Source organism: Silene latifolia, chromosome 7, assembly GCF_048544455.1.
Source record: "Silene latifolia isolate original U9 population chromosome 7, ASM4854445v1, whole genome shotgun sequence".
In the NCBI taxonomy this organism is placed as follows: Eukaryota; Viridiplantae; Streptophyta; class Magnoliopsida; order Caryophyllales; family Caryophyllaceae; genus Silene; species Silene latifolia.
The window spans coordinates 69,756,232-69,770,508 of NC_133532.1; the positions used below are offsets into that span (position 1 = coordinate 69,756,232).

At 36.8% G+C, this 14,277-nt stretch overlaps 1 protein-coding gene across 1 annotated transcript; it reads right to left on the reverse strand.

The window, feature by feature from the left end:
• Window positions 1–10,701: 10,701 nt before the first annotated feature.
• LOC141590210 (uncharacterized) lies at window positions 10,702–13,174 on the reverse strand. The gene is made up of 4 exons (XM_074410817.1): window positions 13,111–13,174; window positions 11,362–11,498; window positions 11,073–11,273; window positions 10,702–10,990 (listed from the first exon to the last, which is right to left on the reverse strand). The coding sequence occupies exons 1-4, from the start codon at window positions 13,172–13,174 to the stop codon at window positions 10,859–10,861; spliced, it is 534 nt and encodes a 177-aa protein (XP_074266918.1). The 3' UTR covers window positions 10,702–10,858.
• Between the last annotated feature and the right edge of the window lie 1,103 nt (window positions 13,175–14,277).

The following is a 14,277-nucleotide window of genomic DNA, read 5'->3' on the forward strand; positions in this document are numbered from 1 at the left end:
GAACAATTAAGTGATCCAAATTAAACATTATATTAAGTTATGATAGAGAAGAAACGAAATTGAAAAGAAAATACCTTAGTATAACGGAGGAAATTGGGCGTAACTTCAAAATTATACTGCTGTTGAACAATTCTCCTATGACAACGTCTATACTTGTAATGTAAAACGACTGAGCTAAAAACTGGTTACTACTTTTTTTTTTTTACTCCGTTTCTTTTTTCTTGTAGGTAGTTAGTTACTATTATAATGTAACTGTTAAAAAATAAAGGAAATGATACCCTAAAATAGTTAGTTAGTTACCTTGAAGCTTGGCCACTACAGTCCCCGAAAGGGGTGGCTTACATGCTCCATGTGTTGGTGCGAGAATGCATGGACCCGGGGGATTCAACCCCCTCGTCAACATAATTTTTTTTTTTTTTTTTTTTTTTTTTAAAAAAAAACGACACCCGACGGACCAAGTAAACCTTTTTTTATTTTTTTTTCTTTTAGTATAACAAGGGCGGGGGGAACGGGACGAGAAAGATTTTAGAGTTGGATTAACCGGATCCTTGCTTCTCATTTGAAGGCGGCAAGACACCCTAGAGGGGCCGGGTATCCTAAAACGGGACGGGAAAGGGTTTAGGGTTTGATTAGGCAGACCGCTACCGCGGATCCCCCTAATCAAATCCTAAACCCTTTCCCTTGTTTGTCATTCGAAGGCGGCAAGACAAAAAGACACCCTAGAGGGGCGGGTATCCTAAAAACGGGACGGGAAAGGGTTTAGGGTTTGATTAGGGGGATCCGTGGTAGCGGTCCGCCTAATCAAACCCTAAACCCTTTCCCTTGCTTCTCATTCGAAGGCGGCAAGACAAAAAGACACCCTAGAGGGGACGAGTGAACCCTTTTTTGAGGGGCCGGGTATCCTAAAACGGGACGGGAAAGGGTTTAGGGTTTGATTAGGCGGACCGCCACCGCGGATCCCCCTAATCAAACCCTAAACCCTTTCCCTTGCTTATCATTCGAAGGCGGCAAGACAAAAAGACACCCTAGAGGGGACGAGTGAACCCTTTTTTGAGGGGTTGGGTATCCTAAAACGGGACGGGAAAGGGTTTAGGGTTTGATTAGGCGGACCGCTCCGCGGATCCCCCTAATCAAACACTAAACCCTTTCCCTTGCTTCTCATTCGAAGGCGGCAAGACAAAAAGACATCCTAGAGGGGACGAGTGAACCCTTTTTGGGGGCCGGTATCCTAAAACGGGACGGAAAGGGTTTAGAGTTTGATTAGGAGGACCGCTACCGCGGATCCCCCTAATCAAACCCTAAACCCTTTCCCTTGCTTCTCATTCGAAGGCGGCAAGACAAAAAGACACCCTAGAGGGGACGAGTGAACCCTTTTTTGGGGGGCCGGGTATCCTAAAACGGGACGGGAAAGGGTTTAGGGTTTGATTAGGCGGACGCTACCGCGGATCCCCCTAATCAAACCCTAAACCCTTTCCCTTGCTTCTCATTCGAAGGCGGCAAGACAAAAAGACACCCTAGAGGGGCCGAGTGAACCCTTTTTGGGGGCACCGGGTATCCTAAAACGGGACGGGAAAGGGTTTAGGGTTTGATTAGGCGGACCGCTACCGCGGATCCCCTAATCAAACCCTAAACCCTTTCCCTTGCTTCTCATTCGAAGGCGGCAAGACAAAAAGACACCCTAGAGGGGACGAGTGAACCCTTTTTCGGGGGGCCGGTATCCTAAACGGGATTTTAGAAAGGGTTTAGGGTTTGATTAGGCGGACCGCCACCGCGGATCCCCCTAATCAAACCCTAAACCCTTTCCCTTGCTTATCATTCGAAGGCGGCAAGACAAAAAGACACCCTAGAGGGGACGAGTGAACCCTTTTTGGGGGGCCGGGTATCCTAAAACGGGACGGGAAAGGGTTTAGGGTTTGATTAGGCGGACCGCTACCGCGGATCCCCCTAATCAAACCCTAAACCCTTTCCCTTGCTTCTCATTCGAAGGCGGAAAGACAAAAAGACACCCTAGAGGGGACGAGTGAAACCGTTTTTGGGGGGCCGGGTATCCTAAAACGGGACGGGAAAGGGTTTAGGGTTTGATTAGGCGGACGCTACCGCGGATCCCCCTAATCAAACCCTAAACCCTTTCCCTTGCTTCTCATTCGAAGGCGGCAAGACAAAAAGACACCCTAGAGGGGACGAGTGAACCCTTTTTGGGGGGACCGGGTATCCTAAAACGGGACGGGAAAGGGTTTAGGGTTTGATTAGGCGGACCGCTACCGCGGATCCCCCTAATCAAACCCTAAACCCTTTCCCTTGCTTCTCATTCGAAGGCGGCAAGACAAAAAGACACCCTAGAGGGGACGAGTGAACCCTTTTTGGGGGGACCGGGTATCCTAAAACGGGACGGGAAAGGGTTTAGGGTTTGATTAGGCGGACCGCTACCGCGGATCCCCTAATCAAACCCTAAACCCTTTCCCTTGCTTATCATTCAAAGGCGGCAAGACAAAAAGACACCCTAGAGGGGACGAGTGAACCTTTTTTGGGGGGGGGGTATCCTAAAAACGGACGGGGAAAGGGTTTAGGTTTGATTAGGCGGACCGCCACCGCGGATCCCCCTAATCAAACCCTAAACCCTTTCCCTTGCTTCTCATTCGAAGGCAGCAAGACAAAAAGACACCCTAGAGGGGACGAGTGAACCCTTTTTGGGGGCCGGTATCCTAAAACGGGGAGGGGAAAGGGTTTAGGGTTTGATTAGGCGGACCGCTCCGCGGATCCCCCTAATCAAACCCTAAACCCTTTCCCTTGCTTCTCATTTGAAGGCGGCAAGACAAAAAGACACCCTAGAGGGGACGAGTGAACCCTTTTTTGGGGGCCGGGTATCCTAAAACGGGACGGGAAAGGGTTTAGGGTTTGATTAGGCGGACCGCATCGCGGATCCCCTAATCAAACCCTAAACCCTTTCCCTTGCTTCTCATTCGAGGCGGCAAGACAAAAAGACACCCTAGAGGGGCCGAGTGAACCCTTTTGGGGGACGTGATTAAAATTAGGGGGTTGAGTATCTTAAAACGGACAGCTGAAGGATTTATGGTTGCATTAGGCATAAAGGTCCGCTTAGTTCAACCTCAAACCCATTCCCTTATTTTAAGAGGATAATCTTTGAAAGAAATGCGGGGTTAAAGCTTTGGTACATCGTTACATAGTAGTATGGACATTTTTAAAATGTTGAAAGTACATTATAGTTGATCAGTCAGAATCGGCTTTACATTAGAAAGGGTCAATTTTAAACAGTTAAAGCTTAGGTAGATGATAATAATTTAGATTCAAATAAACATTCATAATAAATCGCTATATGTTCGACAATAATACTTAATCAAAACGCATATGTTCCTAAACTTAACCGCATATTATAATTATACATAAATTAACATCAAAGTTCTTAACGTCGCATCGCAAAACAGATGGATGAACACCGCTCTAACCCTCCAGCAAGTCCTCCTTTAGATGTCTCTTATAACCGTCTATTAATTCCATAGCCTTCACGATCGCCGCCAAGGTATAGTTTTTTCACCATCAAGAAGAGCATATGATTCTCGTGACAAATGTGACACCGGTGAGAAATCGACGGTCCATGTCACCTCTGGTACTGTTTTTGTCTATTAGCTTCAAGTTGTCGGGCTATGCTGTCTCTTTCACCCGTGATAAACTTCATCTGCGCTTCAAAGAATGTCCACCGTTGTAGTGACTTTGCATTCATTTGCCTATTTCAGTTTCTCGTACGCTTTCCTCGATGTTCTTCTAATACTTCGTTTTGACCAAGCACCTCAATAAGATGTTGATCCAGTGAATCTCTTTCACGTTTAGTTTCAGCGAGATCATACTCAACATTAGCGAGTTTTTGCTCGATATCCGACATTATTTCCATATTGGTAACCGAACTCATATTCTCGTTCGTGCAAAAAATAAACGTATTTTAAAAAGATTGACAATAAACTTAAGGCAAGATGGGAAGTACCAACTTCAACCATATTTAAGGCCATACCGTAGGGTAAAACAAATTAACGTGGGCTTTCACATTGTATAATCATGCAAAGAGCAAACAATGTTATTGTGAAAACAGATTACAAAGAAAAGGTAAAATAATCTTCTCCTGCAAATATTAAGCACATTGCCAGATTGAAATATCTACTATACTTAATTTTGGCAAAACGTTCAAGCCACAAATGCAGTTTGATTTTCAGACCTGAAACAACTTTTAATTCATCTGGGGACTATAGTATATATTTCTTTTCACAAGATTAAAAAACATACTGATTAATCAAATAATACTTATAAATGAAATAATCAAAATGTTATATAGGCTACTATATTACATAAACCAGATCACCTTTTCAAGGGAGTGAAGACGTTTTCTATATGATTATTCCATAGATTTTGTAATTAGCACACTTGTTTAGACAAGTATTTATAGTGAGTTTTATATTTAAAGTGATTTTGAAACAGTCTTGAATGGCTTTTGTAAGTATTTCTAATATTAATTAAATAGTATTGTGTCGTTTACTGTCATTAACATTCAATACATTTTTTATATATGCTATATCAAAGTGCACAACAATATTTCCTATGAACATTATCAATAAAATCAATGTTCCTTTAAAGGCATGACAATGGACATTGGCAGGAATACATTAGATAGAAACATTTATTTGTATGAAATAAATTACCAGAGCATATTACAATTCCATTATCGCATTATTCTTGCAATAATATTCGATATACTTATTTACATGAAGATATGCATTTCTTTTGCAGGAAAAAAATAATAAGAACAAAAAAAAAAAAAAACAGAAATTAGAGTACCTTTTTAAGGCAAAGAAGACGGTTTGTATGAGTATTCCTTAGATTTTGTAATTACCACAGTAGTTTAGGTAAGTATTTATAGTGAGTTTTACATATAAACTGCTTTGGATAAGAATAGGAGAAGTTACAATTTATGAGTGTAGTATTATTTGTCTTTTCACATGCATTAGTTTACAACTTCCATTTGACACATGTCTCATTTAAGTAAATAATCATGAATAGTGGTGTCTTTTCACCTGAATTATTTTACAACTTGCATCTGAGAGTGTAATTATTAGATGCATTAATTTATATTATTTAATTTAAATGGTACATTGTTATTGCACGTAATGGACATTGTAAATACAGTGATGGGACAATTCTTTTCATGATGTATCGAAAATTCAAAAATTACAAAAGGTACTACGTCAATATAATGAAATATCATTAACAAATAAGAGAATGTACTTATATTCTTATATTCTGAATGGACATTGAAAATCAAAAGAGGTACAAGGGGTATGAGGTAAATATAAAACTTATACTCAAATGTACCTCACATGTTTATATATAATATTACTCGGTTTGATTTAATAGAATAAAGCAAGTTCGACCTGGTCGGGAAATTGACGTTGGGATAGAGTCAAAATCTTCTTCTTCACTGTCTACAACAACAAGATTTTCTAACTCGGGTGCCAAATGATATTGAAACAGATGCAATGTCCTCCTTGTTAAGAGATTGTCTGTCAAGTAACAAAGACACCTTCGGAAAACCACTACATTATCCCCGGTAGTCGTTCTAACCCCAAATGAAATGCTTGTCAGTAATCGCTTTCATATTCTCTCTTAAACGGGCTTCCTCATTGTGTAGGATAAACATCTTAGCCCAACACTTGCATACTGCTTCCATGTTATGTTTGTCAGCTTGATTAACTTTTTGAAAGATTTGTAGCATGTAAGTTTCATCTTGTAGTATCGTGTTTTTGCATAGTTATCCTCCACCCCCGCAATTATGGCGTCCTTCCCATTGAATAGCCATCCTAGCATTGTCTTCTTTGCATCAAGATGATGTGCAATGAATTGTTTTTCTGCCTTCCTCTTCGTAATTTGTTACCAATCCCAAGCAAAATAATGACATGATTTGCTCAGAGATGATTTAAAATGGTTATGCCAAAATGTTCATTGGACGATAGCATTTAGAACATCATATTGTAAACTTTAAAAACACTATTAACTAAACGATGAACACTGTGAGCAATATTCGAAATTGAGTAAATTGTACAATTAGTATTTTAATTTACCTATTACTCGTATTTCATATGTTGTACACAATTTTCGTACTTGCCCCAATTATCCCAACACACGTAAAATCTCACACAATTGTAAACAATAAATAACATCCCATTAAACTTGACATGAACATCCAATTAAATTGAAAACGATGAAAAATGTAACCAACAAAAGAGGCGTGATTTTCGTGTGATTTTGTCAATGATTTAAATCAACCAAGTATAATTACCTAAGAAATACACCAAAAGAATGGACGAAATTCAGGACAATTTAGTAAATGAACGTGATTACCTGGCAATGAAGAAGTATTGAAAACGAAGGTGGAGTATAACCAAAATTTATGGAGAAGTTACCTAATACTCCGTAGTTGAAAGAACTATTTTCTTTGGAAAGATTGTTTGAAAGAAGTATTCCTTTTATCTATTTTAAATTTACACCTAATTGTATGTTTTATAAGAACATAAATTGCCTATACTTCCATAATAGGGTATTATTAGGTCCACCCTAGATTTACGTGTGTTGGGGTTATTTGGGCAAGTAGGAAAATTGTGTGCAACATATGATATACTTTTTTGTTAAATTAAAATACTACGTACTAATTGTACATATTTACTCAATTTCGAATATTGCTATTGGTGTATACGGAGTATATTTTTTTGTTTTCCTTAAAATGAACATTCTTGTATTAAAATGACCACGCACGATATAAATTAATTGTATCAATTGTGAGATCCTAAAGCAAGAAAGTTACACAGGATGTAAAATTGTTTTCCTTAAAATGAACATTCTCGTATTAAAGCAAGAAGATCATTGATTTTGGTGAACATTTGTTTTCTTTAAAATGGACAATCGATCATTATAGAATGTACATTATAACAAGTACCTTGGGTGAATGCACATCCAAGACAACTTCAATGTACATACGCCAAAGATCAAAAGTACAAAAGCAAACTAATAAATCATATTCAGGAACTATTTGTGAATGTCGTTACATGCTAATGCATGTCTAATAATGTCATACGATGTTTGTTGTGCTCAAATGTTAGTAGCGTGCATAGGTACTTGAATCTCAAAGATTGTCAACGATCTCATCCGCAAAAAAAAAAAAAAAAACATGAAATTAGAATTTAATAACCAACAAAATAACATTGATTTGTTCTAAATAAGTTACAATTAAAATGTAAAACTCACATCAATTTTGGACAGTCCAGAGTCCCAAGTGGCTATTCCCATAAATGTTTCCATGTGCCTCATGGTGTAAATACCACAATCAAAAATATTTCTGTTATTTCTCCATGGAAGCATTGCTATTGTAGGATCCATGCCCATTACTATATTACTTTTCTCCATAGTTGATTGATTTTCACCCAAAACCGTGGAAAAGCATCACCCTGTAACACAATAATAAAAATTAGACGAGATGAACCATAATATACATGAATTTACCAATGCAAGTGAACGATAATAATTCATAGTTGAGGAGAATGTAAATTTACCGTTCAAGTACACTATCACCATACTCTTCTAAGACACTCCCCCTTCTAATGCGGTTGTCAAGAATAATGAGACATTTCCTTGGGTGTCGAAAAACGTACAACACAAAATGATTCTCAAGAGCAATAGGAAGAAGAACTAGCATCGTGGAAAGAAACAATTGTAAGGTCACCGATAAATAAAGGTTAATTTCATGTTAAGTAATAGCACATTTTGAAAACTTTGACAAAGACATTCACCGACTTCTATTTAAATAGACTACTACAAAGAATATCTGAATTTAATTTCAATTACTAAATGAAGTGAGGGACTCACTAGTTCAATGGATGGAAGATCAATCCACTCAAACTCATTTAATTCTACTTCGATGCGGCGCTTGAAAGGTTTGTAACGATGATCATCAATAGAAGCACCTGTGTTCTTCATTAATAACAACTGCACAATGAAGATAAAATTTTAGTAATGTGAAAATGTTGGAAATAGTAAACTGAAACACGTGAAAACAATGACCAAACTTACATATGTAAGTGTACTAAAAAAGAATCGTGTGGGATTGGTTGGATTCCCATCCTTTTCTTTGTAGTTTAGATATGCCGACCAAGAATCTATGACAAAGCTTGAGATATAGTGATTCGGTTTTAATGACAACAGTTGATCCCAACCAAGGACATTATTTTTGAACTCAAATAACGTACATCGCACAAAAAAAGTAATAGAATTATGATTAGCAAAGCAGATATGTAAAGATGAACTATGTAAATGAATATAAAATATTTAATCTGCTGTATGTAATTACTAACTCGTTATCCACAGAGCCGTGGCCAGTGAACACATAATTTGAAATCTGATATTGCATTGATGTCAAAGGTATGAAGGGATTCGTGTCGTCAATAGCATCAAGGAGAGGTTCACAGGAAGGACTCTTACTAAAATGATATTGATTCCCTGTTTTCGGATATAAAGATGGACGATCGGCAGACAATTTCTTTCTTTTTTACCCCGCTCCGGTGCGCATAAAAGTAAGAGTCCTCATCTTCTCGGGAACACACCTAAACCGAATGACACAAAGAAAGCGTTTGTAGGCGCATCCTTATTCCGTTCAAAGAATTAATTTTCTCACTTTACGAAGAGCCGCTATGTGTTTGCTAGCAGAAGTAGGCTGTTTGTTGAAAACCTGGTCTGTTTGATATGACGTTTGAATTGGTGTTTCAGTTAAATGAGCAAGAATTTCTATCGGTGGCACTTCGCACATGCCTTGTTCCTAAGGTAGCCCTAACAATGTCATGTTTGTCCCTCACGGTCTGTTTAATGCGTGGCCGATTTACAAGATGGATCAACAATCCCATCTTCAATGGGGTGTCAGAACATCAATCAACAAAGGATAAGAGGAGTTTTTTAAGATGCTACACGAAGTGCGGCGAACTCTAGGACGATTAACAATCTCGTCTATTGTAGGGTCTTCGGCAACATCAATTATCGCAATGAAGAATTTTTTTTTTGTCAACTGTTTGTAAAGTATGACAAATGCTAGGATGATGTACTACTCCTATTGTAGGACTGTCAGAAACTTCAATTATCTCGGCAGAAGAAGAGTCTGTGGTGAATCTTGATGGAGGTTGACAAAAAAGAGGTGAATCAGACCGATTTGCACAACCATAGTGACATCTCGTGTTCTTGATTTTAAATGTTGTTTTTTTTAAAAATAAAAAGAGAAAAAAACATATAAGACAACAGAAACATAAAGCCTCTAAAAATACAGATATCCAGAAAGAACATGCTAAACATTAAGAAAGTACATGAAGAAAATACATCCTAAATATTAAGCCATAGCAAAGAACATCAAAATTATTAGGAAATAATGTGTACAAATTCCAACATATTAATATGAAGCACATGTATCAGTAAAGTAAATGCTAAACATTAGTAACAAACTACATCAAAATCATTAGCAAACAATTCGTATAAATTCCGACATATTGATATGAAGGACACGTATCCGTAAAGTAAATGCTAAACATTAAAAAAGTACATGAAGAAAATACATCCTAAACATTTAAAAATATTAAGCCATAGCAAAGTACATCAAAATCATTAGGAAACAATGCGTATAAATTTAGACATATTGATGAACCTGAGAAATAATAGTAGGACTAATTTATAATGAACATCTTCGAACATTAACAGCTAAGGAAACTATGTTAAATTCGAAGCAGATGAAAAGTAAACACAGTTGTTTTTAGCAAATAATTAAAGGCAAAGAGTATAACCTTCATTCCGATAGAGAGCGATAAGAGTAAATGAACGATCTGAGAATGAGAAAACGTGCAGGTACAATTTAATTGACAGGTTTATCAAAAAGTAATACGTAAGATATTAAAGAGAAGAAGTTTAAAGTGGCGGTTTTTTTAAAAAAAATTGGGTCATACTATAATTTCGCAAGTCCATTTTTTATTTTATTTTTCTTTTTTTGTTTATTCCAACTACTAGAACCATTCATTTGATACTCTACTTTTATATACCCATTTTATAATTTAAAACTTTGATTAGGTCAAATTAGGATATATGGCCATTTAACACAATGGTAATGTTATAATTTGTCAATGTATTTTCTAAAAGTTCTAAATGTCCATAATCTATATTCATAATGTGCATTTTTTGATAATTAGGTGCAACTAAAATATCATTAAGCACTGTTTGGAAAATGTACATTATATTATATTTAAAGGTACATTAAATTATTTTAAAAAGAACATGAAATATTAATTAAATTGTAATGCATGTGATCGTTTAATAAGATAGAAAACTTCAAAAGTTCATTCATATACTTAGATTATGATGTCGTTATAGATAGATCTTTGAAGTGATTTTAGACCTATTTCCCTGTTTTCAATGTATAATAGTAATAAATGTGCTTTCAATTTAATTCAAATGTCCATTATGTATGTTTATAATGTGCATGTACTGTTTTACAGAAGAAATTTAAAAGCAGACCTGAAATGTACATTATATTATTTTGCTAATTCAGTCGCTATTCAAGGAGATAATAACGTTCAAGTAAATAGCACGCCAAAAATAGACAAAAAAGTACTTTAATTAAGTGCAACAAAACATTGGTTCACAAATTCAACATTTTGCTTATGCAATTACAAATCATTACACATACTAACGTACACTAGAATTTAAAACATCATACTACATGAACAGCGATGTCATCAGACAAATTCTAACATACTGCGTAAATAATATCTGAACATTAAATGTAATCACTAGCTTTAGAGAAATGACCCTTCTTCGCATGATCAGCAACAGTTTCATGGCAATCGTTGTGCTCGAACATAAGTAATGTGCATAGATATTTGTATCGTAACACTTTAAGCACGCTCCGCTGCAAAACAGAAGTCAACAATTAACAAGATAGGCAAAACACAATGAACATGAATTTCTTTAAAATAAGAACCAACACTCACATCATTTTTCATCAGGCCACATTTCCAAGAGATTAATCCCATAAATGTTTCCATGTGTCTCATTGTGTATATACCACAGTCATCAACATTGTAGTTATTTCTCCAACTAAGCTTTGCAACAATGGGATCCATAGCCAACACAATGTTGCTAGAGTCAGAAGTTTTTGGGTTCTCACCCAAAAACCTTCCAAAAGCATCAATCTATGACAAAATATTGTAAACCAGTGTTAAGCGTGACTAATAGTCAAAAGTCAATAGAACAACAAAAATGTGTCAAATTCAAACATACTGTTAACAGTGGAGATACACCATATTTCTTGATGGCATCTTCATCTGAGAGTGAGTTGTCAAGAATGACGAAACGCTTCCTCACCAGGTCAACCACGTATACGAAAAAGTGTTTCTCGTGTACAATTGGGAAAAAAACTGAAATTACAAAACAAATGACGTACAACCATAAGTACAGTCAAACTCTTCAAAGGGTACATTTTAACTAATCATGAGGCACATGTAAAAAATGAGAACAGGACATTGCAATATAAAGTGACCTTATTTAATACAAACGCAAAGAAAATTCCCTTTGACTCAAGCAGTTGAAATAAAACAAAAGCAGAATGTAGACATGGAATGATAGTATGACTCATGGTCTATGTTCCCAACGTGTGCATATAGTTGCAATTGCTCATGCATATAAGATATTCCCCACATTGAGAAATTACAACATTAACATTGTAAATATTTTAAAAGTACATTTAGGACGTTTAGAAAGTACATTGAGAAATTATAGCATTAACATTGTGTTAAATGGCCATTTATCCTACTTTGGCCTAATCTGAATATTTTTAATATAAAATGGGTATATACAAGTTGAGGTTCAAATGAGTTTAGTAGTTGGAATTAATCTAAAAAAGAAAGAACTTATGCGATAATAGTATGTCTCAATTTTTTTAAAATGCAATACAACAATGGCAAAGAAAATTGCAAAGTATGTCAAGCAAACAATAACAACTTACGAGTGCGATAGAAGCTATTTCTATTCCGGAAAAAGTCGCAACTCCATGTTTGCACGAGCCTCGAATAATTCATAAATTTTTTCATCACTTAAACCCGGGGCTGGGTTTCGCTAATACTGATCGCATGGGAAAGTAACGAAAGAGGGAAGTACAATATTTCAAAATACATATTACACACAAAATTTAAGAGTGTATGTAAATGTACTTACATGCACAAGCGTGGTAAAAAAGAACCGCTTTGGAGTACCAAGATTGTTTTCTTCCTCTTTACAATTCAAATATGATGACCAAAGAATCAATGACAACACTCGAAACATGTTCAGACGGCTTTAATGACCACAAATGCATTCGCGTTGCAAAATAAGTCTTGTACGAATATAAGTGCTCACTAGAGCAAAAATATAACAAATTACTTGTCGGGTGTGAAACAGTTGAAAATGACATTCACAAAATGTTAATTTAACAAGTTCACATTTTAGATTACCTGGAACGACGATTGTTAATGCCCGGTCATCGAAAACATAATCACCACTTGAAGGTGAACCGCAAGAAGAGGCGTTAACACATTGGTGTCATCTTGGATAGCAGTAAAACAACGGATCAAAACGAGATGATTGTTGCTTGTTGTTTGGATAGAGGTATATAAGAAGGACTTGCCATGAAATGAACCCTTTTGGTAGTCAAGAAGATTCACCAAAGTGACACGGCAATCCCGTTTAACCCCTTTAGTTGCGGCTAACCTTGCCTCACTCTCAAAGAAAGTCTTTCTCCAACCCTAAATCGAACGAAAATTCACCAAAGGATGTGTACAAATGAATTTCTCCACTTAGCACATTGTTCTCTCGTGTTTAGCACGAGCAAGTTTCAATTTGTATGCTTTCTCAGCTGCATTTGCTACAAAGAATAAACTGTTCATCCTCATCTAGTGTTTGGATTCCCACGGCGGTGCACACGACACATCTTCTGTACCACCACCATATGTCAAATATACAAATTCAGTTGCCGAATGGGCCTGTTTGACACACTCTTCACCTGGAAACATTGCAAACCAACCGCGTATTTCTCATCTAACACAACCATATCTTCCATGACTCTCTTTCTTTGTCAAGCAAAGGTGTAGTCATCCGCAAACTCCCGGACAAGGCACAAAGATGAAGGTACATATTTAGTACTATGAAGGTACATCTTTAGTACTATGAAGGTACAAAGAAAATATTTCAAAGTGAATCTTGAAAAGGAATAGTGAATACTTCAAGAATAAATGGATATACCTCCGGAGACGAGTATGAAATTGGAGATTTTGTATCAGTACTAACATCCCTCGACACTCTCCGCACTTTTTCAACCACTTGTCTACATGGATTAGAAAATCTAATTCTTTCCATCAATCGACCTTTTACACGACCAAGACCAAACTGACCAGCTTCCATCTCCTGCTTTTCCCTTGAGAAAAGTGCAGCAGATGTCCAATTCAAAAGAGTATAGTAATCTCTTTCTACGAATCGTTTTTCATGGACAACACGGTCAACATAAACAAGCTGCAAGTAAAAACAGGATTATCACTGGAAAATGGCAGGTTTTAAAACCATAATAACTAACAATAAATGTAACACATAAGATTTGTACCATTAGAAACAGGAGAGGTCCACCAAAGTGATTCTTCTTCCCCTTCTTGACCCAATCCTTTGTGTTATACCGCAAACTCTCCATGACAAATTGACACCAATCAAGCTGACCAATGGCAGACACATTCCTCAGCGATTTTAGTACATGGTGATTGACGAACGGCTTCTGATTGTTGCGCATTAACAAAGACACAGCAAGCACCACAAAATTAATCTTAAATTGATCACTGTAATCATCATGATAAATAATATGCTCTGCAAGGGTCTTGATATCCACTTGACCATCAACATGAAATTGAGCTTTCCAATGCGCGTAAAACGATCACATTCGCATCTTCATCACTACAAGATGAAAGTAAAACAGGTTTTCCTCCAATTGGGAGGCCAACAAAGATCATGAATACAAGAAGCGTAAACACGAAAGTTACTGTTTATCAGGTAGAATGATGAAATCCGAATACGGGTTGTAGTTCTCAATTAACCAATAACCAAGGCGTAAAGGAAGCCTTGTAACCCTTAGCCAAAACAATGAAGAAAAACCAATCTCTTCCAGAGCACACCATTGGT

Bases quoted from the DNA above. Each gene is read 5' to 3' on its own strand.
- LOC141590210 (XM_074410817.1), bottom strand. From the start codon at position 13,174: ATGGAAGATATGGTTGTGTTAGATGAGAAATACGCGGTTGGTTTGCAA. The intron at 11,274-11,361 runs GTATGTTTGAAT...ATTTTGTCATAG, and splicing joins GTGTATCTCCACTGTTAACA to ATTGATGCTTTTGGAAGGTT. The intron at 10,991-11,072 runs GTGAGTGTTGGT...TCTGTTTTGCAG, and splicing joins GTGGCCTGATGAAAAATGAT to CGGAGCGTGCTTAAAGTGTT.